This window comes from Ursus americanus, chromosome 16 (genome assembly GCF_024610735.1).
Source record: "Ursus americanus isolate L20-20 chromosome 16, mUrsAme1.1.p, whole genome shotgun sequence".
Classification (NCBI taxonomy): Eukaryota; Metazoa; Chordata; class Mammalia; order Carnivora; family Ursidae; genus Ursus; species Ursus americanus.
In genome coordinates, this window is record NC_142142.1 from 52,642,488 (window position 1) to 52,665,290 (window position 22,803).

At 41.1% G+C, this 22,803-nt stretch overlaps 1 protein-coding gene across 3 annotated transcripts in view; it reads left to right on the forward strand.

Moving 5' to 3' along the window:
• Nucleotides 1-22,803, forward strand: part of CADM1 (cell adhesion molecule 1) — a 319,010-nt gene that overhangs the window by 238,499 nt on the left and 57,708 nt on the right. For all 3 annotated transcript variants that reach the window (XM_045797823.2, XM_045797824.2, XM_045797826.2), the window contains exons 2-3: nt 14,667-14,813; nt 16,399-16,551. In XM_045797823.2, coding sequence (XP_045653779.2) covers nt 14,667-14,813; nt 16,399-16,551 — 300 coding nt within the window. The remainder of the gene's footprint in view (nt 1-14,666; nt 14,814-16,398; nt 16,552-22,803) is intronic.

The window sequence follows — 22,803 nt, forward strand, 5'->3', positions numbered from 1 at the left end:
AGTCTGGTAAGACTTTGAGAATTCTACATTTTTAATAACATCCCAGGGATTTTCAAAACTGCCAGTGTTCCATGCTGAATAGCAAGGCGCTAGTGGGGTTGGTAGTGGGGGATGCACAGGTTTCCTCATATCTTTTGGCGCCAGTGAGTGCTCCGAAAACCCATCTCAGTGGTGAACAGCAGAAGTGATAAGGAGGACGTGTGTACACTTTGTCTTCTAACTCCTTTATAAAGGTTGCTCTGTGCTGGTCTTTCCTTAGACCAGTGAATGTTAACTGGAGTTTAGTTGAGGTGACAAAGGAACACTCAGCCACCCTTGCAGAATTGAAAACCTACTGATGCCAAAGCCCATGTGCCTAACCTCGAATATTCTTGACTCCTCACTCATTCTCACTCATTCCTCCAGCCTCGGCCCTGCTGTCCTCTCTATACTCCCTTCCTGGCTCTTATCAGCCGTGAGTACTCTGGCAGAAGTCTCTTAACTGATCTTGGCTCCAGCCCTTGCCCTGCCTCCACTCCAACCTCCCTCTCCACATAGACGTTATCTTTCAGAACACAGGTGTGATCATACCACCTCCTGGATTAAAATCACTTAATAGCTCCCTATTAATTACAAGATAAAGTGCAAATTCCCTAGCCTGGCATACCATGTCCTTCAATATCTGGACCCAATGACCTTTCCAGAAAGCATCCCTTCCTCTCACTTTTCAGAGCACACTGTACCCTTCCTTTTGTTCTAAACATGTGCCATGATCCTTCTTTAAATTTCTCCTCTTCCCTGCTCTAGGACCCGTACCCCCATCCGGAAGGAGTAGTTCCTCCCTCCTCCAGGTTCCCACAGCACGTTAGAATTCTTGGGCCTTGCCACATCGTGTGGTCACTCTGTGTACATGTATCTGTCTTCCCCCAACATCAGGAACTTCTGGAAACTGGGCTCTTTTCTCCATTGAGCACTGTAGATACAATACTAGGGCCTGTTTCTTTCCAAGAGTCTTGTGAAAATGCCTGAACCACAGAAAAGAGAATTGTTGGTTTCAGAATGAAAGGTACAGTTGGAATTATCATTTCAAAAGCAAAAATATAGAAAACACTTGAAATGTTTAATACAAAATTATATTTAATGTGGGACATGAGTACAACTTAATATATTTTGATGATAGTGCTGAGGGCCTATGTAGGTCTTAAAACAGCCCTTCCTTGGTCCCTTTGTTTAAGAGCTTTCACTGGACCCTTGCTCTGTAAGTGGACACTGAGTTATGCTTTGGGGATACAACAGTGAAGAAGGAGCACAGGTTGGGGGCCACACAACCAATGTGCCAAGTCTCACGCAGCATGAATATTCCAGTTGTCCCATCTGGTTCTCAAAATAACCTAGTGAGAGAGGCATTTTTATGCCCATTTTACATGTGGGAAACCTAAGATTTAGAGAGCTAAAGGAACTTTTCCAGGGTCCAGCTAATAAGCAGTGCTAGCACTTGAACCCAGATCGCAGTCAAAAGTAGGAAACCACCCTATATAAACAAACGATCATAGAACTATCCGTGTAACAGGTGCCGAGACCAGGCAAGGCACCATGAGCCAGAAGCCTTGAAGACTGGGCACAGAGGCATCAGGGTTTTACAGAGAAAGCTAATGACTGGAGCTGGATCCTATAGGACAAGTAAGGATTCCTCTATGGGCAGTTTCCCTGCTTTTATAAATAGAATAGTAATGGGTAGTTTTGATCAAATAATAACAATATAAGAAATTAATGTCAATAACTAGTGTCAGTCACCAAGTTTTTTATTGATTCATTTCCCACATTCAAAGGTCTGTTTTTACCTAAGAACGTCTATTAGTGTCAAAGTGTAATTATTGAACTAAACCAAATACTATTTTGTCTATGCACTTTTCTTTCCTCTGGTGTCACATGAAGGGGAGAAAATCCCACCCCCTCGTGCACAGTAGCACACCACTTAGTTGAAGGTTAGGTTTCCAGAGACCCTCAAACATCCTGGACACACCCGGGAACTCATTAATAAGCAGGAAAGGTCTCAACACCAGTAGCTTTCGCAAAGCTCTTGCACTTAATAATAAAGGAAAGAATTATCTGCAAGAAGTGACAGCCAGCATTGAAGGGAAGCAACAGAGGCTACACACACAAGCCTCAGTGGCCCAGATTCTTTAAGAGAAATGCCTGATATTCCTATGTATTCCATGAATTCATGTGACCTTCTCCGTATAGAAGTACAGGGCAAAGGAAACAGGGAAGTCAACAAACTCTGTGGAGACTGCTTTTCTTTCATTTCGGTTTAGTTTTAGCATGTAGAGATCCAGTTACATGGAAAGCTCACTTTTGTGGAATGTTCCATTCCCTCAGGATGCTAGCCAGGGATCTGAGGTATTGACTGTTGAGGTTTTCCACTGAGGATGGTGTGTCACCTGTCACCAGTGACCCTTCACATCCTGTGGACGCAGAGATTGTTCTCAGAACTAGGTATGGCGGTCTAGTTAAATGGGGAAAACCAGAATACAAGGCACGTTTTTTACTCTGTAAACTGAACCTGATTTCAGATGTCCAGTCCTCTGCCTGTTACCCCTGCAGTTCACCTTCTGCTATTCTTACTCGTGATGGGTTTTGTTTGCAATTTAACATACGTGATGAAGATGTTTGAATTCACTCTGTGCTTTTTAAAAAGTTGGCTTTTTTTTTTTTAAGATTTTATTTATTTATTTGACAGAGAGACTGCCAGCGAGAGAGGGAACACAAGCAGGGGGAGTGGGAGAGGAAGAAGCAGGCTCATAGCGGAGGAGTCCGATGTGGGGCTCGATCCCAGGACTCTGGGATCACGCCCTGAGCCGAAGGCAGACGCTTAACGACTGAGCCACCCAGGCTAACTAAAAAGTTAGCCTTAAAATGAGAAGAATAGTAGCTAAAGCTCTGAAATGGAAAAAATCCCAGCAGATCATGGGCGATCAGAAGAAGATGCTGGTTGTCTAGACAGGGGCTACGTGGAGATGGCGATGATGTTAATGAAGAAGGTGGTGGAGGAGGAGATTATGTTGTTTGTTTAGCAGTTTCGGAGCTTAACAAAAACAGTTAACACGCGTTTCTTCACTTGATCCTTGTAATAAGCCCAGAGAAAGCTACTGTTTACCCTTTTTAAAGTATAAAAATAGACTCAGAGTTTGCCCAATTACACCACCAGTAAGCTCAGAACTCCTGCTCTCCAAGTCCAGCGGTTTCATTTCTCCTCAGATTTCCCCTTAAGAGGGAAGGACAAGGCACATGGCTTTATCACTTGTCTCTAATTTCAATCATTAATCAGCAGCCCCCACTCAGATGATACTAATCAAGTTTTTTTTTTTTTATAATGGCGCCAATTTAGATAGAGTGCATATCTGACTCGCACAGGCTTAGAGTGGGGGACCCGAGAGTCATGAATAATAGAATCTGGAATTCTTTTGGCCGCTCTCCATATGCAATCCCTTCGTCAAACTCTGACCCGTAAGGAGCTTTCTTATTCACATGCCTCTTTCAGACTCAGCTGGGACCAGCAGCTCAAGAGCCCAGAGGTCGAACAAAACAAAACAAAACAGAAAAGCACACCACTTGCTTTATGACTGACAAATGATAGAGGGAATAACTCACCAATAAGGGCCTTAGTCACGGACCCCGATTTTCCAGCTAAGAAATTGTCATTTCGTATGATAGTCCAAAGCTACTTGGCTTCCTGGTAGGAGATGTAAGTTGAATGTTGCAGCATTATTCAGCATGATGATTATCATGGATTTACAGCTGTTCTTGCACAAACCATATTACACACACTCGGAGTTCTCTCTAGAATGAGAGTCTGAAACCTCGATCCCTCCCGTTGCCTCGTTTTCTGTTTCAGCAATAATGTCAGTTGAAGCTGACATTCTCTCTGAGTCCATATCTGATGTGTTCCAACTGATATCCTCACTTGCTTGTCCTGTCGGCTCTAAGCTTTAAATTTGGAAGGTTTTCAGTGGCTCTTGTTGACAGGAAAAATGAACGATGAGATGTAGAAAGAGACTTGCTATTACAGCCAAATTTCAGTCACGTAGGTTGTCAATACTAATGAACGCCCTTGAAGCAGATAGTGTAAATGCCTGAACTTGCAGTGGGGCAGCCTTTGAGTTCGGATCATTCAGCAGAACAGACATCTTCCCTCTAAATACTGAAGGGCCAGTGTTTAGACTGTGGTTATAGAGCCCATTTGTCCAGGGTCACGATATTGGAACACACGGGTTGCTGGTAGGCTTCACGTTCCCTTATGTGCTAAGAGGATGACTTTAGTTTTATTCCTAAATCGTATCAGTGAGATACGGTAGATTCTTCCAGCACTTCCCCTCTGTGCTTTGGCATCATAAAGCCTCATTAATATCATGTAATTGTTAATAGCACCATATCTAGAGTTAAATAGGCATAGGTTCAGGTATTGGTTCCAGCCACTTAATTAGCTTCCCTAAATCTGTATAATGGGGGTGATACTAAAATGATGAACCCTCCCTAGGATTGTTGAGGGTTAAGTGAGATAATGTAAAAAAGCATAGCGCCTGGCACATAGAAAACATTTTAAAAATATATTAGCTGTTGTTATCATGCTGATGATTAAAATAATACCCCCTCCAGGAATAGTGGGAGTTTTCTGGATATTAAAAAAAATTTTTTAAATAATGAACACTTTCGGAGAAGAAATAATTTGTTTCTCTTGCCTCAGGACTGGGAGAAAAGCAGTCCCTTCCTCCTCTTCCCTGTGTGTAGCGATTATTGTTACATGTTATAGCCTTGTGATTTTAAATATCTTACACTTATTGTTAGTCTTTTGACATCCTGGAGGCAATGTGAAGAAAAAGAGGAGAAGAATCAGCTTTTGGTGAGTTCAAGCGAAAAGTGACCCCCGTTTAATCATGGTACCTCTTATCAAAGGGAAAATGATATTAAATTAGGTGCTTAAAATCCAAGTATGACAAATAAGGGAACACACGGGCCCTTCCCATTGAGACTTGAGATTGGGGTTCTGAGGAAAGTTTAAAGAACTTTATAGAGGAGCAGTTAGTAACAGCAACTATTGTAAACAGTCTGCATCTCTAATCAGCTTACGACTTAGGGGCATTGACAAGTGTCACTTACAGAAAAGCAGCCACATCCCCATAGCCTTGAAATCCTAGATTTTTCATTTGGTTAGGAAAAAAAGGCAACGTTATATTTTCTTACAGGGTGATAGCTCACCAGAGGCCCCTGCGATGTATAATATTATAAATGGCTTGGCTGCTAATAGGTCTTCTGGGGTGAGAGAGAAGTCCAAGTTGCCTTAAGTCTTTTTAGGAATAATAGAACCTAATACTTGTATCTTCTTTTGTGGTTTCCAAATATATCAGTATGTATTTTGAGTTTTAATCATGTAAATCTTGAGTTATGAATAGCATGTGATTTGGGAGAAGTGGGTAGGTCTACTTGTGAATTATAACTGTCGATTCCCGTTACCCCAGGCCTGAGCTGACTTGGGGACGCAGGAGTGCTACGTTTGTTGGAGGGTGAGCGAGCCCGTGGTTTGTCAGCTTCCAGCTTCTGTCTGCGGGATTTCTCCCTCTTAGAATGAGACTTCCTTCCCCAATAGCCCACGTGCACAGATAGGGGAATTTTCCCCGGCTGGTTCTCACTGTACAAAGGCGTCATTTGATACATACCCGGGAATATAATCTCATATTATCAGTTCATTAGCAAAGCGGTTGATGCACAATGTCAACAGTTGGCCTTCGGCACATTTTGTGTAAGAGAAACAATCTACTTTGAAATGCTGGAACACCACCAGCCTTGAAGTGCTGCTGGAGCAGCGCAGTCTAAAACTGTTCTTTTATTCTTCTTTTGACATAAACAAACATCACAGAATCAGATCCATTGAGAAGATTCTACTTGCTTTGCTAACACAATTAGTTTTCTAAGAAGCCTCTGTCTTCAGATTGTTCTTCTCCAAAGTCCAAGTTGGACGACGGTGGGTTTTGTTTTGCTTTTTAGTGAATATTTTTTTAAGAGCCCCCCTTTCTCCCAAGAGCCTCTAAGCAGATTTAGTAGGCTTAGTAGGACTCTTCGGCAAGGTGATTTGAATGCCATCCTACCAGCGAATAAAGGTGACTTTTCTACTTTGGGGGCTCCTTTTTTAATTCTCACAAACCTGTCCACCTGAGGGAGTTTTTCTTCAGGGTTAGGCTCTCCTCCCTCCTAAAAAAGACACCCTCTTTTTGATCAACAGAAAGCCACAAAACCTGTCCAGCTATGGAAAGGAGTTAATGGAGAAAAAAATCTAGGATTTTCACCTTTCCATGTGAAGAGCCGAAGGATTCAGTGATTATTACTATCTCGTATAGTTTATTTGCATATTCATTTCTTTTACTGCTCTTTTCTTTCTTGTTAAGTGATATTCAGTGGAAAAGCCTGTTCGTCTTTAATGGATGGGTATCACTCCCAATAAACATTCTCATGGAGGGGACTGTACCTCTACATTTTATGGGATCTGGCAGCTTGGACCTTAAGCATCCTAATGGCTTGGCCCCTTTAGTGCCGAGGGCTCTGATTAAAAAGTCCTGTTGAGCTCAGTCCTCTAAAAGCAAAGCAGCTCATGTGACGGTTACAGATGAAATAGCACAGGCACTGTAACTGCTTTCTTTTGTCCCTGTCTTCCTTGCGAAGACTTTTCACACTTCTAATCAATGTTCCCTTTCACAAAAGAGATTCTCATCCTATATGTAAATACCAGTTGGACTGTGCTTGACCTCGGTTCTTCAGCCCTAATGTTGAAAACCAGTAGACACAAAGGTAAAAACAGCTTGACGGTTATTAGTCTTTCAAGTTAAGACTCAGGTCCCCTTCGGTTTGGCATGGTGTAAGGGATCATTCTCTTAGAAGAGAAAGGCGGAAACAGCTCTTCTTGCAAACGAAGGTGCAAGATTGAAGGATTTCATGGGGACGAGAGAAATTTTACATAATTCTTTACAATAACGTTTGTCCTGTTTTAAAACCTGACTGCTTTCCAGTTTCCAAGCTGATGGCAGAATTATCAAAAATCTATTCACTAGGTAAATTTTGTTGGCCTTAGATCCATCAAAAACTAGGCTTGGGGCTGTGGAAGGTAAAATCTGGCAGTGCTGTTCTATACTACCCCTTCCAAAAGGAGCTTCACAATGTAAAGGATTTGCAAGATCTGAGATTTTCAGAATGGACCTTTGTATAACTTGGTGTGGTTGACGTTCAGTTAGACCCTGAGCTGAACGCGTTGTGGCCAACCACCGCCATGAGCATCAATATTCTTGGCTGGTCCCCCTTCATGTGCGTTTTGGAGTTAAAGGTGAAATTCCATCTTTAACCCCCTTGTGGTTGTCTCCGCAGTGATGGATGAACTAGATGTGATTCCCTGCAGACCTTTCAAAGGGTGGATGAAGGATGGAATGTCAGCCTTTTTTTTTTTTTAAACCAGGCCTTTTGCTTAATACAGCTTTTAAAATTAATGTCCTTTTTTGAATGCCAAGAAAACAAAGGGTATTTCTCAGAGTGTGTGCAGCCTGACACAATAGGCCTTAATTGGTGTCAAGGAGATGTTAGGATGAATGGGGAAATGCCCATTTAGCTGATAAGACTGAAAAGTGGAGCCTTGTTATGAGCTGTCATCTCAACGTGTATTTAAACTATAGCAAAACTGAAACATATTTGCCATATAGATCATAATGACTCCAAAGGAGCCATTATACTCTATTATGTAATTACATAATCAAAGCATGCATAGTAATCAGCTTTTGGAATTCAATGCTAATCAAACATACCTATAGTATGTGTTTAAGCTAAAATAGAGAACGTTAATTTGCCATTAGTCAACTAAACAAGAATGTGTATACAGAATATTCATGAATAGCTTAATGTTGTGTCAGATGATATTTTTTGTTTTGTATTCAGGGGAAATCAACAATTTTAATTGAAGAAAAAACCAGCACTGAGGAAGATTACTCTTTAACTTGCCGTTCAAAAATTTGCCTCACCTTTTACTGATTATAAAAGGAGATTAGATTAAATTCAATATTTTTTTTCCTTCCATGAGCTCAAGTGACACAACAGTAATTATATTACAGGGGATTCTTATTAAGATCCTGACCATCTCCATACCATAGGATACAGTGTTCTAAATACTACGTGTAAAGCAAAGCTTTAAAAATAAAAATAAAAGAACCCTTGAGCATATATTGCTTTTGTAATTAGAAACAAATCAGTAAGTGTTATTCAGAAATAGCCAAGAATAGAAATACCTTGGTGGCCCATTGGGAGATGTGGCCTCTACTTTCAGCTGGGCCTTATGCTCGCCCTGTGACTTCGCGTGTTTCTCCTCCCTGAGCTCTAGTATCTTTGTGAAATGAGAGCATTGCTCGTGAGGTTCCTTTCAGTTCTGTTGACCTTTGATTTCATAAGGGTTCTGTGAAAAACAAGGTGACACAAATGAAGTATTTTGGTTGATCTTGCCCACCTAGTTATTTGTGGAGTAGGTTTAGTTTATTTTAACTCCAAATTTTATGAGCTACAGGGTTCGCTTTGGTAATCATTTGGACCACTGAGTAGACAGTCCTTGGAACATTCAACTTAACTGTTTGGGATAGCAAAACATGGATGGGGATCAAAAAGGTTAGGAGAAGCTTTGTAAACAGCAGACAGATTGAATGCTTTTGATTTTAAATAAATACTCAAGTATTCACAGAAGGTTGAAGTATCGCCTCTCTTTGAAATAAGGAATTATATTTATGTCGAAGTGGTCTTGACTGTAACCTTAATGCACGTTGATGGGCTCATCTTTTTGGACGCTGGTTCTCACTGTCTCTCATCTGCACTTTGGATGACTGAAAACGTTACTGTAATATTTAAGTGGGACTAAACTCTTTCATCAAAAGCCTTCGTGGCTTGAACTTCAAATAATTTATTTTCAAATTACTTTTACTGTAATTCTTATTAATTCAAATAGGTTTCTGATTTGATATAAAATGCTATAAATGCAAGGAACAGTTTAATGAATTGAAAGATAGGATTGAGTCTTTTAAAGGAAATGTACAAAATATGCTGACAATAATTGCTTAGATAGAAATCAAATCTTAATGGCTTTGTTAATGATTTGTAGTGAACACTGTGTTTACGTTGGGGGAACATACGCAGCTAGAAAGATTTTTCCCTCTGGGTTTCAACAGATTCTTAATTTTTTTTTCTTTTCCTGAACCATATTCATTTCTAGTGCTAGCTCTCAGATGTTAGCAGGAGTTGTGGGGCCTCTCTTGGTGGTGGTTTTAATCGGCTCGGGGGTTAAGGGGGGGTTCTTTCAAGTTGGGCACATACCTAACGTTATAAAAATGGGGATCCCACAGAAAGAAGGGGGGCAAAGCCATTTGAAATTCTAAGACACAGAGGGCTCACGACCAAAAGAAATAAGATTTTCAAAAACAAGTGTTTTTGACTCTTTGAAAAGTCTAAACTTAGATATCTCTTGGAGGGGAAGAATTAATAATCCTGAACCTTTAATTGGTGCAAAATTTCAAGAACTATGGTGGCTCTTTGGCGTTAATGGCTACGTTGATTATTGGCAGGGTTTGTTCATTCTTGGGGGGGGGGGGGGGTTGTTGTTTTTGTTTTTTGGTTTGACTTTTGCCTGTTTAGACAACCTGACTGTGCTGATTTCATGTTAGGTCCAGTCTTCCATACAGCAGAGGGGAGGGGAGGGGAGGAAAAAAAAAAAAAAGGTTTCCTTAATATGATTTTGCTACTGAAGGAGTAGGTCAGGGGACTCTGTTTGCTCTTTCTCTGGGCAAACTGTCTTCCCAGTTAAGAGTCATCTGTGTTCCTCGGTGTCAGTAAGAGTTTACATAGTTGCCATAGTATAAACCAAATTCTGTTCTAACTATGACTTGCCCTTTTATCTAGACTTGACTGGAGAGACTCCCCCGGTGTAAATGAAGTGCTTTCTTTATTAACAAGCCAGGCAGCGGGGGCGAGCTCCCTGTGCTGGCAAATGGCTGCCATGCACTGGTAATGAAGGCATTCTCTAGGGGCAAAGTGTGCTGAGTGCCGAGAGAAAGAAGCGTGTAGTAAACAAGGTGTTTTACAGTCAGGACAGTTTCTCTCTCATCTTGAAGTGTGTAATTGTGTTCTGGATAAATTATGGAAATGAAAAAAAAAAAATCAGAAGTTGCTCATAGGGAAATAACCCTCTTTAAAAACAAGTAAAATTTCCAAGGCAGAGCCAATAGAACCTTGGCAGCAGATCCTGAGGTTGGCTGGTTAAAAAGTACAAACTGTATGGGCCAGAGAAAGCTGACAGAACTGGGTTCAAACACCGGCCCCAGCACTTAGCTGAATTACATTAGGCAATTTACTTGAACTTTTCTGGGTCTCCAGTTCTTAACTTTTAAAGTGGGGGTGTTGAAAACTGCAGGAGTTTGAGAGGGAAACGTGTACAAAGCAACCAGCACAGTGCCTGGCGCTGGAGAAACGTTTGCTCCCTTCCCTGCTTCTCGTTCCAGCTTCTGGCTCCGAGAGCCGCCCCGCCACCGTCTTCGGGCGGCCATATTGTGGATGTAGTACATGCCAGTCGATGCTAGTGTTGTGTGGAGTGCCGCTGAAATAGTTTGTAACCAAGTGAGGTTTCAGGAAAGAATCCATGAGTTAAGCCAGTTGAAGACTGAATAAATAGGGGATTGATGAGCCAGTGGCACCCCCACCCCCACTCCAGCCCTAACCAACTCAGCTGAAATGGTCTTTACTCATCATAGAAATATTTTTTTTTCCTTTTCTTAGACAATACGCTTTCTCTCTCTTGTAATAAATGTCCTAGCAACTTCTAGTTTACTGCGGGAGACTTGCTCGCCTCTCCAGCGCCAGAGTTGTATTTTTAGAAATTAGGGGGCAAGTTGGAAAGTTCCAGGGAATACAGTTGCTGATATAAATAAAAATCCAGCTTGATTCTGTCTCTTAAACCTCACCCATATACACCAATTAGCAGTCAAAAATGTCTATACATGTCAGACATTGTTCCACCCTTAAAATAAATTACCTTGCTGTTAACAGCCTTATTTAACGGCTGCTGTATATTGTACCTACTTGATTTCTTTGCCCAGAACATGTGCTATTTCTGCCTTGACAGTATATCTGCTAATTGAGTTTTAGAAAATCAGGAAGGTTTTTTAAACGGATTATTTAAGAAAAGTACCCACGTTGCCTGTTTGTACCCTTCTGCTACACATCAAGTTGTGTTCTGTAACAACCTAATTGTCATGATATCTATTTCAAGGGGAAATTTATCAAGTCACAGTGCACCCTTCTGTTTGGAAGAAATATTTGAGGATGTGAACAGAAATTATTTTTACATAAAGGCTTCAGGCAGTTAAGAGTACTGACATACAAATCGTATTTTCATCACTGTCATTCACATTCTGCGCCTCAGATAAATAGGTCATTATTATTGCATTGCGGCCATCCCATGGCGCCTCGAAGCATGGAGCTCTGTTTAATATAACTGCTGTCCAGCTGACCCGTGTAATTTATTGGTGATTTTTACAGTGACATTCTTCGGCCACCACCATCAGCCAAGGCACTTTGATCTCTTTCAGCAAAATACTTCATTATCGCTTGTGATTTTTTAGCATTAGTATTATAACCATGTTAACGTAGCTAGGAACCGTCATTTCCTGAGACATCGGATTTGAGATTGGCTTTCGCAATTTCAAAAAATAATACGGTAATGATGATGATACCACCATGGATTTGCAGAGCACGTTCTGTGCCAGAGCACACGGGGCAAAAACGTGCAGATGGCAAAAATTTTACCTGAATGACTTCATAATAACACACTAAAGTGATCCGATCTTATGTTACCTCATTATAAGTAATAATTAAGAATGTGTAGATTTTTTAATAGACAGAACCCCTCTGATTCTCTTTTATTACCTTAATTGCTCAAAACACAGAATCACGGTCACCTCCTCTTTGTTCCCATCTCCTGTGCAAATGTTTGATAGCCTTAATGTGGGTATGGATGCTATTCAGGAAGAATATACCAGCATTCCGAGGAAGGACTAACACTAAAGGGTATCATTAGTTCCACAGAAAGTATCTTATATTAGGGTCCGGTTGAACTGCAACTGACTTTTAGTTCCAGTACCCCCAAGATGGTGGTCATGATCTGTAAGGCATGGTTGATGTTGAAGGGATTGAGGCCTATCCCTAGGTAGCCTTTCCATGGGTTCCTTTTAGAAATGGAAGATTCTTATTTATGTTGGTAACAGACTTCTTTAGATAGAGTTAATCTCTGCCTACAACCCAGTAGACCCCATTTGGTATTCTAATTGCCTCACAGCAAGTCCCGTGACTTCAGACAGATACAACATGGAATTGTGCGGTTTAATTTTTCCTTAATTTTCTTACTAGATTGGGTTACCCTGAGGAAATAAGGGTATTGTCCTTTCTGTACATACTTTTGCCAGGGCCAGCAAAACCACCTTGAAAAGCTTGCTTGATTGGCAGGAATTCCCCTTTCCTTGTTCTTTTCTCAAATCTGGGAGTACACCGCTCCCTCCAGCTGGCTTCTGAATTCTGTGTTTGTCACAGAAATCTACGGAGGGAAAAATAAGCATTCCTTCATGGGCATGTTGTGGGGTGTGTTTTTTTTGTTTTTTTTTTTTGTTGTTGTTGTTGTTGTTTATCGCTTTTTCTCTTTGTTGATATTCCACAACATTGTTCAGCCCTCTAAGCCTTCACTGCTGGATCAAGTTAGGGAAAATTTACCCTTTCGCTCACTACAAGCCCTGTGTGCCTGCGTTCTCACACCTAGGTTAATTTCCTGTGTCAGAGATCTCAAGGTTGGGTTTCACTCTGGTTGGCTTCTCAAGCACCAAGAATTTTTGTTTGTCTGTGGCTCTGATAATTTTGTCCTTATCCCCTAGTTCCCTCCTTTCTAATCCTCTATCAGAGGCTGGTCTGTTCCCATGTGGATTTGGCTTAAAACCATCTCAGACACCCTTGTCACACTTCCTCATTGTGTCCTGCCAAAAAGGATCCTTCAGCAGAAATAGGATAGGAGGTGGAAATCCTCCATTTACTCTAATTGTGTCTCTATTTATGCACGCGCTCGTGCCCGCTCTCAGGCGCGCGCACGCGATAGTATTTATCTTTGACCTTTGTTTCTAAATGTGACAAAGTTGGGTTTTGGGCTTCTCTTTTGTTTTCATTTGTTTGTTTTGGTAGGGGGAGTGAATGAACCACCCTGATCTATAATTAACCTAGAAAGCTTGGGAAGTGGGACTGGGAGCCTTCATTCTTGTATCCACACTACTCAACACGTGGAGTTGTCTAATAAATGTTGGGATTTGACAACTAGAGAGAGGATGGTGATGATGATGGCAACCACCATTTATTCAGTTTTATAGGAAGCTAGACACTGTGCTAAATGCTTTATATTTATTACCTTCCTCAGTCTTTCCGACAGCTCTCTGAGAGGGCTTTGAATTACTGTCCCCATTTTGCAAATGAGAAACTGGCTCAGGGACTTTAAATATCTTACTTGAGATCACACAGCCAAAAAGCGATCTTTCTCTTCCCCTTCCTGATCGACCATTATACCCATTGCCCATTCTACACGTTCCATTCCATAAGGGAAGATTAGGTATCAGTTTTCACCCACATGGGAGCTTTTGAAACTCTAGGACAGTGCCCTGTATTTCTATATCCCCTCCTGTGCTGGGTGCGAGTAGGACATTCAACAATTACTTCATCTTTAGCTTTTGAATTGAATTCTCCTCTTCTCTACCTGTGCTATAGATCATATGGGACATTTGTGAGGGGCCCTGGCTGCTGTCACTAATCACAGAAGCAACAAAGGAGCGGATCTGGGAATAAGCCTTCTATCAGTGAATCTGAAAGCCTTGACTTTTTGACGAGTTCTGAAAGAGAATGTCTAAATGGCTAGGTGGGGGTGGTCCACAGTAGGGGCATGGTTTGGGACTGCCTGGGGCTGTGGGTGAGTCGTGAAGGCATAAGTTTCTGCGAGCAGAGTAACAAACCGAACTATAAGCCTTCCCAGGATTTTATTGGGATTCCAGAGAGTCCTAGTTGGGTAGGTCCTCACTGCCACGCAGTAAACAGCTGAACTGCCTATACCTTGGGAATGACGACATCGACTAATAAGATGAGATTATTTACTGAGCCCTCCTCCCTACTTCTATTAAGTAGCCCCTTGAGTTTTCTGTGAGGCGACCAAATAGCTTAGCTCAAGGGCACGTGAGCTGAGGTTGAGTATATGCTTCTCCCCTACTCCACTTGCGAGAGCTGCAGCTTCTTAGAAAAGTCAGGTCTCTGACCTTTCCTTACCTTTTCCAACGCACTGCTCAAATGGTACAAGATACTGGAGGTTGGGACGTTGGCATCATGACTTTTGAGAGCATGTTGATCCCAGGCTTAGTTGCATTTTGCCCCGGGTCTCTCTGGGATTAACGGACTCATTTTGTGGACTGCAGAGGAAGATGGGAGCCACACCGGTGTTGCCCTTGGTGCCCATTTTTTAATACGCGTCTTGTCTCTCGTTCTAACTGAGCCATTAACCAAATTTTAACTGATGGAAATTCTTTTCTCCTTTTTTTTTTTTTAAGGCAATGGACAGAATTTGTTTACGAAAGACGTGACAGTGATCGAGGGAGAAGTCGCAACCATCAGCTGCCAAGTCAATAAGAGTGACGACTCTGTGATTCAGCTGCTGAATCCCAACAGGCAGACCATTTATTTCAGGGACTTCAGGCGTAAGTTTCCATCTCTGTAACGTTAGGTGGCAACTTTTTCTTTTTCCTACATGTTGTCTTGATAAAGAGATTGCCAAGGCCTCCTTTTCTAAATTTAATGTTAGATGCTTAAAGTTTAGTCAATTCTTCAGACGGAAGAAGAGACATGCAATCATAATCTTTCTACTTAATAGAAACCTTGAATGGTCCCTTTTAAAAGTAAAGCAGTCTTACTTTGCAATAGGAATTGATTGTAGTAATTCAAGGTGAATTGCAATTGAGTCCCAAATACTTAGCTGACACAAACAACTCAAATAGAGTAAGCAAGGAAAATATAATATTCTGAAGGGTAATCTGTTTGGTTTGAAGATAGAAGTTTCCAAGGCAATGCGTGCCTATAAAGACAAAACCAAAATCTCCTATCACCATAGCCTCTGGTACATAGAAGTTACATTTGCTGAAATCTTACCAAAGGTAATATCCCAAAAAGTAATTATCGAAACTTAATTGTATATCCCAGAAGTGGTTCAAATGGACGTCAGAGCTTTAACCGGAGCAAGAATCGGGTCTTTCAAAAAATTGCTCTTTGGGAGCATGGGTGCCTAATCAAAGCGGATGTCGAGGAATGTCCCTTCGCATCTGCTTGTCCCTGTTCTCCCCAACACCCCAGAACATTTGTGAACTAGGGAAAGAGTTGATAAGACTAAGGAACGACTAAGAAGATGAAGGAAGGTAAAAGAAGAGGAGCCAGCCATTCTCAGAGTGAATTTTTATCATTATAAATGAATCTAGCCTTTGCCAGAATTGACATAAGGACTTTAAAAGTGAATATTTGAAATTAATAAAAAGCCCACATACATGACTTTTGTGGTGACTCTGATTTCCTACTTTATCCTCATCCGGTTCTTGTTATGAAGTTGAATGCAGTTAGAAAACTGCAGGCCAGGTCTGAGGCTTCGGAAGGCCTTAGGTCATGGACTTTGGGCAGCTCCACCTCCAGCTGTACCAAATACAAAGGAGCATCCAAGTTAAATTGGATTGTTTTGCTATGAAGATTGTTTTTTAATGACTTCCATTTTGTTTTTGAAATTACTAATAGTGATTTTTGTCTTTATAATTTGCAACTGCTTTTTTATTAAGGCCTCAGATTTTTAGAGACAACTCAAAAACCTGTAGGTCCTACTCCCTGAACTTTCAGTGCCCACAGTGGGGACCCACAGCCTGCACTTTCCTTCTGTTTTCATTTTACTGAACTCTGATAGAAAATCTGAAACAATTTATGAATAAGGGCTGGAAATTGACAGCAAGGAGCGCACGCGTGCATGTGTGTGTGTGTGTGTGTTTGCATGCACGCTTACACCCATAGGCCCCCGTGTGTGTCACTTTCCTTCTGGACAAGGAAATTGGTCTACTCGCAGTTATTGCAGAAGCCCAAAATAGTAATTCAAGAAGTATGAAGAAGTACCCAACAGGTGCACAAAGACTTACTCGATTTTTCTTCTCGGTAGTGGCCCTCCGAGTCCCCGAACTTTCTCCTCCCCTAGGGAAGGACAACGGACTGTCTGCTGTCTTCCTCCTGATCACCACCTCTGTGTGTTGTTCACAGCTTTGAAGGACAGCAGGTTTCAGTTGCTGAATTTTTCCAGCAGTGAACTCAAAGTGTCGCTGACAAATGTCTCAATTTCGGATGAAGGAAGATACTTTTGCCAGCTCTACACTGACCCGCCACAGGAAAGTTATACCACAATCACAGTGCTGGGTAAGAAACGTGTGGGGTTGTGTTCTGGGAAACGGAGTGGGGTGGCCCTTACTACCAGATGGCTTCCAGCAGCAAGGAAGAGGTTAATGGTAAATTTTGCTGTTCCAACCTGTTTGAGGAAGAATCACCTCCCATCTTGCTGAATTTTAAAAATAGCCTATTTTACCAAACACTCTAAGGAATGGCAATCAGCAGTCTTTATAGATCCCACCTGCTCTTGGGTTTCAACTCTCAAGCTTCAGAAGCAAAGATCAAGAGAATTTAGAGCCCTCAGATGAATCACTCACCACATGAAATGTCATTGCTTCTAAACAACCAGGATTTTTTTTCCCTTCTGTGCAGGAGAGGAGGAGGTGGGCTACCACCTCTATACCCCGTGGCAGAGCTCGCTTATAAAATCCGCCTAATGATTTTTCCCTCTGAGTTACATCTCATTTAATGTTGTTGCTCGCCGTACCTTTGGCTTTACTTACTGTCTTGTGTATTGCTCATACTCTAGATGATGCTGTAAAAATCATACCCCATGAACACACACTTTGCACAAATTGCAACCTTTGGACGTAAAAGAATTAAGAGCTTCTAGGGAGAGAAGGCTGATAATAAGCAAGGACTGCTGACAGGCTGCTAAGGACACTTGTAGCGAGTTGAATGTCTTTAGTTACGATCACCAGGTTGTGATTTTCAGGAAAATCCCAGTAGCTAAGTTTTCATATTTAGATTTTGATAGAGTCAGCAGATATTCCTGTGTTGAAGGTGGTCTAAATTAGTCACCTTTAGATAAATGTGTACACCAGTACATAACAGCAGCTGATTTGGATTTTTGAAACTGAGTTTTCAAGGACATGCACTATAGCGTGAGGCAAGATCTCTGATTTACACCCTCAGAAAGACGATGAATCAAAGTCTATTTGAGGCAGCAGAGTGCAGCTTTTCGATGTAATGATATGAAGATTAAGGAGGAAAGATAAATATGAAGGACGCTTCTGCTTGGTTGTGTGAACATGTATGTATTTATGGATGTACATATAGGGCTGCTGCCTCATTACTCTGTTTAAACACAGCTGTAAAAGGGAAAATATTTCTTCATTCATTAAACTAAAACATGTCCCTAGTGCTTACATACATGTTCTCGATAAGAGGAATACTGATTTTAGGAAGTCCTGTTTCACATCAGGCCATGCAATTTCTAACGTGGTCTGTGTTGAACGATAGATGACTTTCAGATGTACGTGTCTGCTTTAATTTTAGCATTAATCCCTATTAGACCTGCAGAAATAATAAAGCGTGGAAGGTTTTATTGGGATGACTTATTTTGGCATTTTGCATGTGTGCCTTGAGGTTTTCTGTCCATGTAGTTGTTCAGAAGTATTTGAAAACACTGTTCGTGCAGCCAGTGACTTACTCCAATAAGCAGACTTCAAGCTGACCATCCGCCCACTGACCTGCCATTGGTTATGGTCTTTCCACAAGAGTATCAGCAATGGAATGGAATATTATAGTTTTCAGAGAATTTTTCTACAACACCTTTTAAGTATGACTATCTTTCACAGGAAGAAATGATAAGAAGAGAGATGAGCCCTCTTGCCTGGGTTACAAAGCACATGGTGCAAATCTAGAATCGTAGCCTTTAAAACAGACCCTACTGTTCTGTCTCACAACCTTTGTGTCTTTTAGCCTGGGTTGTTTTCAGTGAAGTCCCAAATGCTGCTGTTTCGAGACTTTTCCATGAAGGTGCACATCTTTTGTTTTCAGGAGTATGTCTGGCCGTGGACAAGCAATGAATGCCCATCAGTTTCCAAAATCTGGTACATTTGTTCATAGACCCACTGGATTGGGCCAGTTTGACTGAATATACCCAGTGCTTGGGAGTCAGCATGACAGCACTAGACTTTTGAGAGGCATTTATGCCTGTAATTCTGTTGGAGGTCTGATTATTCTAGAAGTAATAGGTTCCTGCTTGTATTGTATAGAAGCATTAACTTAAACATACTTGAAAGTAATACCAGTAGATGCTCTTTCTGCAGATATTATGTATTCATTTAATATTCTTTCCATTGAATTGACTCTAGGATTCTTTGACGGAGTGAAATTGTTGTCATCAGTGTTTGAGTCTTTCATATTCCAAAATCTGACAATTTCCACTGATACTCATATATTCAAACCTTTTTCCTAAGGTTTAGAATTTTCAGATATTCTAATGAATGAAGAGTGATCTATTAGCATCTTCGTTTCTATCTATGGTTCTCTGAAAAGGACTCCATATATACTTACACAGCTGTCAAAGTTCTTGATAGGTTGAAGATGCTCTTTTTAGTGCATGTGTCTATTAGTTGTTTGAAGCATTTAGCAAAAATTTCAGCATGATTATAAGACATAGAGATGGTTATTTGTTAGTTACTATTACGTGTATTATCTGATCTGTGTAAAAACTGAAAACTCGCCGATGATATTTTGCCAGCATTTGGGTGCCTTTGAGGATATCCATTCACTCCTTCCACTTGTGTGAGATCTAGGATTCCCTAGATCGCAATGTAGAACTTTCTTTATACCAGTATTCGTGGAAACTGTGGAACGAGAAAGAGAGTACACCGCTTTAAGATAAATATAGTTACTGATAATAGCAGCTAATATTATTACAGTCCTGTCCTTCTCAGATTAGTGTTCACTCTTAAGATTCCAGGAACAGGAGAACCTAATTACTTCAAAGGGTTTTGGAGTGAGATTTCACATACTGATCAGCTTTAAGACTCCTCTTTTGTTGTAATTAACGTGTGACTCATCTTGATATTGCTGATTTTTTTTAATGTTGTAGGCGTAATGTTTGTAATGAGCACTCTTATAGATTTGAGGTTAGCTAAGAAGAACCTTGACATTTCTTTGCTATTTTCTAGTGTTTCCCCCTCTGATTTTCATTCAGGTTTTCATCTGTATGCACCTCCTTACATACATCTTTGGTTATTTTCATTAATGGCCGCAGGCAGTTTTTACATTTATATGTGTCTGTTTAGTAGAGCACGTTTAAGTATATTCTCTAGTTAGTAGCAGCTTTAATTCATTTTTCCCACAAATGGATTTTTATACTTTACTAATCACTTTTGTATTAGAGTAGACGTTGTTGAGTTGAAGGGGAAAACGGGGTACAACTAATAGACCAAAGTAAACTTTAAGTTTTTCTTGTCCGGCCCCATTTTTTTCAGGAAGACTTAAACCACCTTGTTTATATTTTCCAAAGCTTTCTTGCTCTTAAAAAAAAAAAAATCAGAGATGTCAACTTTATAGCTCATGTCAATAAGCCATTGTGATTCACATGATCAGATTTGATTTTAGGTTTGCAGACCACACAGCTCCCAGTACCCTTGCCTGTTTCTTCTTCTCATCTTAGCAAAGTCAGAAATCCTGGCCGCAATCTTGAGAACACTGTGGACTTGGAATAAAATCACTCAGCTCTTTCTCAGGATGCTCTTCTCAGTGATAAACAAGTCCTTTATTTTTCTGCGCTGGTCCCGTTTTCCAAGATGTGGCAAGTTGTCTGCACGTTTACTTTAGCCATGAAGGTAGATGATGTCAGCTCTTCGGGAAGATGACCCGAGGACCTAGCACGGGTACGGGCATTCCCCTAAAGGATTAGGGGACTTGACAGTGTATCTGTTGCAGGAGAGGAAGAAGCAGCATGTACAATGCCAAGCAATAGGTGATCCAAAACAGAGAGCATGTCTTTGCTGTTGGTCAGGCTCTGAGCCTCCAAACAAAATCTAAGAGGCATTGGTAGGTGTTCCTCTGGCCTCATTTATACGTGCGCTTTTCCATCTCCTTCCTTTGAACCAGCAGATGTGGTTGGTAATGCAGAAAGAGCATACTGTCGTCTCCGTGACCACCTCCATCTCACAGAGAGAAATACCACTGAAGGGAAGCAGCTAGGGGCGGTTAGGGAAAGCCTATGATGAGGAGAGCTAAGCTGTCTTCAGGCCCAGCACAAGAAGGGCGAGAGTGAGGGAAAGAGCCCCAGGAACACACAGGACGCAGATGCCTGACAGAGCCTGTGTTGGAGGCTGGGTGCCATTGAGACTTGACAGTGACGCTTGCCGGAATCTTTTAACAACTCTGGGATCTCTCCCCATCGTGATTCTCAGGTCACCAGCAAGGTTTCTCTCCAAAGTTACACAAGCAGGCTGGAATCCGACGGACTCCATTGCCCTCTTTGTCCTATCCAAAGAGGATTGCTTTCCCTGAGTCTCCCCTACTCAGTTTGAATTTCCTTAAATTGAGTACTATCTCTTCAGTTACCGTACTCAATTCCATTTCCCGTTGGGCGTCATGGCGTATGCCAACATCAGGAATGATTTCCATCACTCTACTTTTATTTTTGCCTGAACCTTGACAGGAATTACTATTGTCTGACTTCCATTCCTCCATGTGGGGGGCGGGGGGAGGGCGTTCCTATGTCTTTTACTCTTCGGTGGTTTCGTCTTCCTGCCTCTTACTTTGTTCCTCCTAGCTCACCGAGATCTTATTTTCTTCGGGCCTGGGCAATCTTTTCCTCTGACATTTGGTCTAACAATAGCATTTTGTTTCAATATCCCTATGCTACTGCACTCAGAATTTGGTAGTACTTGTTGGTCCAAAACATCTAGTCTTTGTGTGTATTCCCTATCAGCTCTCTAGGTGTGTGTGATGAAAATCTGTAACCATCCTGATTGTCATCTGGCACGAATATCTACGTTCAGGAAATAGCTAGCTGAAGCCGTCCCATATACTTTTGTCACTGCCTTTCTGTGTCTCTTAAAACACTGGCAGATGTGCAACTCCAAATTGGATGTTAGACGATCTCTCTTTATGCTTTTTTTTTTTTTTTTTTAATGTAAGCGAGGGTAGTTCTCTGCCATGTTTAACTACTCATTTGGGCCATATCCCTTTGGCAACACATCCAGTTGAACAAATGTGTTCTTTTCCTTTTACGCAGGGAACAAAGAAGAGGCCCGCTTTTGCTCTAATAGTCACTCCTGCACACACACACCCCACACGCTGTCTTGCTGAGAAACATATGCAGCCCACCATTTTTCCTTTTCCTTTTCCATCGTTCTCTGTAGGAATTTTCAAGTGCTTCAAGTCCATGTAAGAGTCTTCCTGTACACGGAATTTTACATTGGACTCAAACAGTTGGAAATCCCAAATACGTGGTTTAATCCCATAATTTATTGAAGTGGTATCAGAGATTTATTATTCAACTTGATCATCAGGATGGCATGTTTATACATATTTAATTTCTTGTTTCTCTTCTGAGTTGAGAAACTTATTAATCATAAGGCTCAGAACTGTCTTTGCTTATTCATGGTGGTCAGGGCACAGAGTCTGAGATTCAGTCTGCTGCATTCCGTATTCTTACTGATTTTTATTTCAAGAAGCTCCATCTTGCAGTAAGGTTGCACCTGATGTGTCAACTGAGTTTCATAAAAGATAACATGTTTTCTCACCATCCCCAGCACCCTACCTACTCTGGATTTGATATTCCTCACTTTAGCCCCCAAATATTTTATTCCATCTTATTACATATGCTTAATATGCTTAAAGGAGAGTGGTTTTAATTCTGACATATAAAATGGTCTTGCAGGCACTAAATAGTCATTTTCATCTTTGCTTTCTAAAATCTGGAGCATTAGATTTCAGGACATGGGAAAATTGCTGCAAATTAACTGGCATATCCTATCTTACCGCATCTTTCCATCCAGTAGATTTTATTACTGTGCCATCCATTGGAGATCTTGATTGTATCCTGGTTCTCTGTGGATAATTTTAACTGAATAGAACTGGTTCTGAAGCACAAGTTGTCCGTGTGTTCCGTGTGTGTTTATGGTGAGCGATTCTTTTGAGAGACTTGACGTTTTTGATCTTTGCTGGTTGTCTTTGGAATCTTTCATATGAAGATTGAAATCCAAGGGATAAGTTTAAGGACAGGTAGCCCTTCCAGATCCTTCCCAATGAGGAAGATAAATTCATTAGTGTGTACTCATCTCACTTTTAGATCTGTGTTCTGGTCGGTTTTCTAATAACCGATGGGTAACTAATACCACTATTGTTATAACTTGGTCACTGATGACTTAGGAGTGGGAGGCTGGGCATTTTGTAAGATAACTTCAGGAGAGAAATTCTGAATTAACAACTTCCACATAATTCACACTCTTCGATGATGACTTTGTACTTCTTTTTCCCTCCGGTGGCAGTTCGTTTTAAAATCCCATCAGGAATGTCCATTAG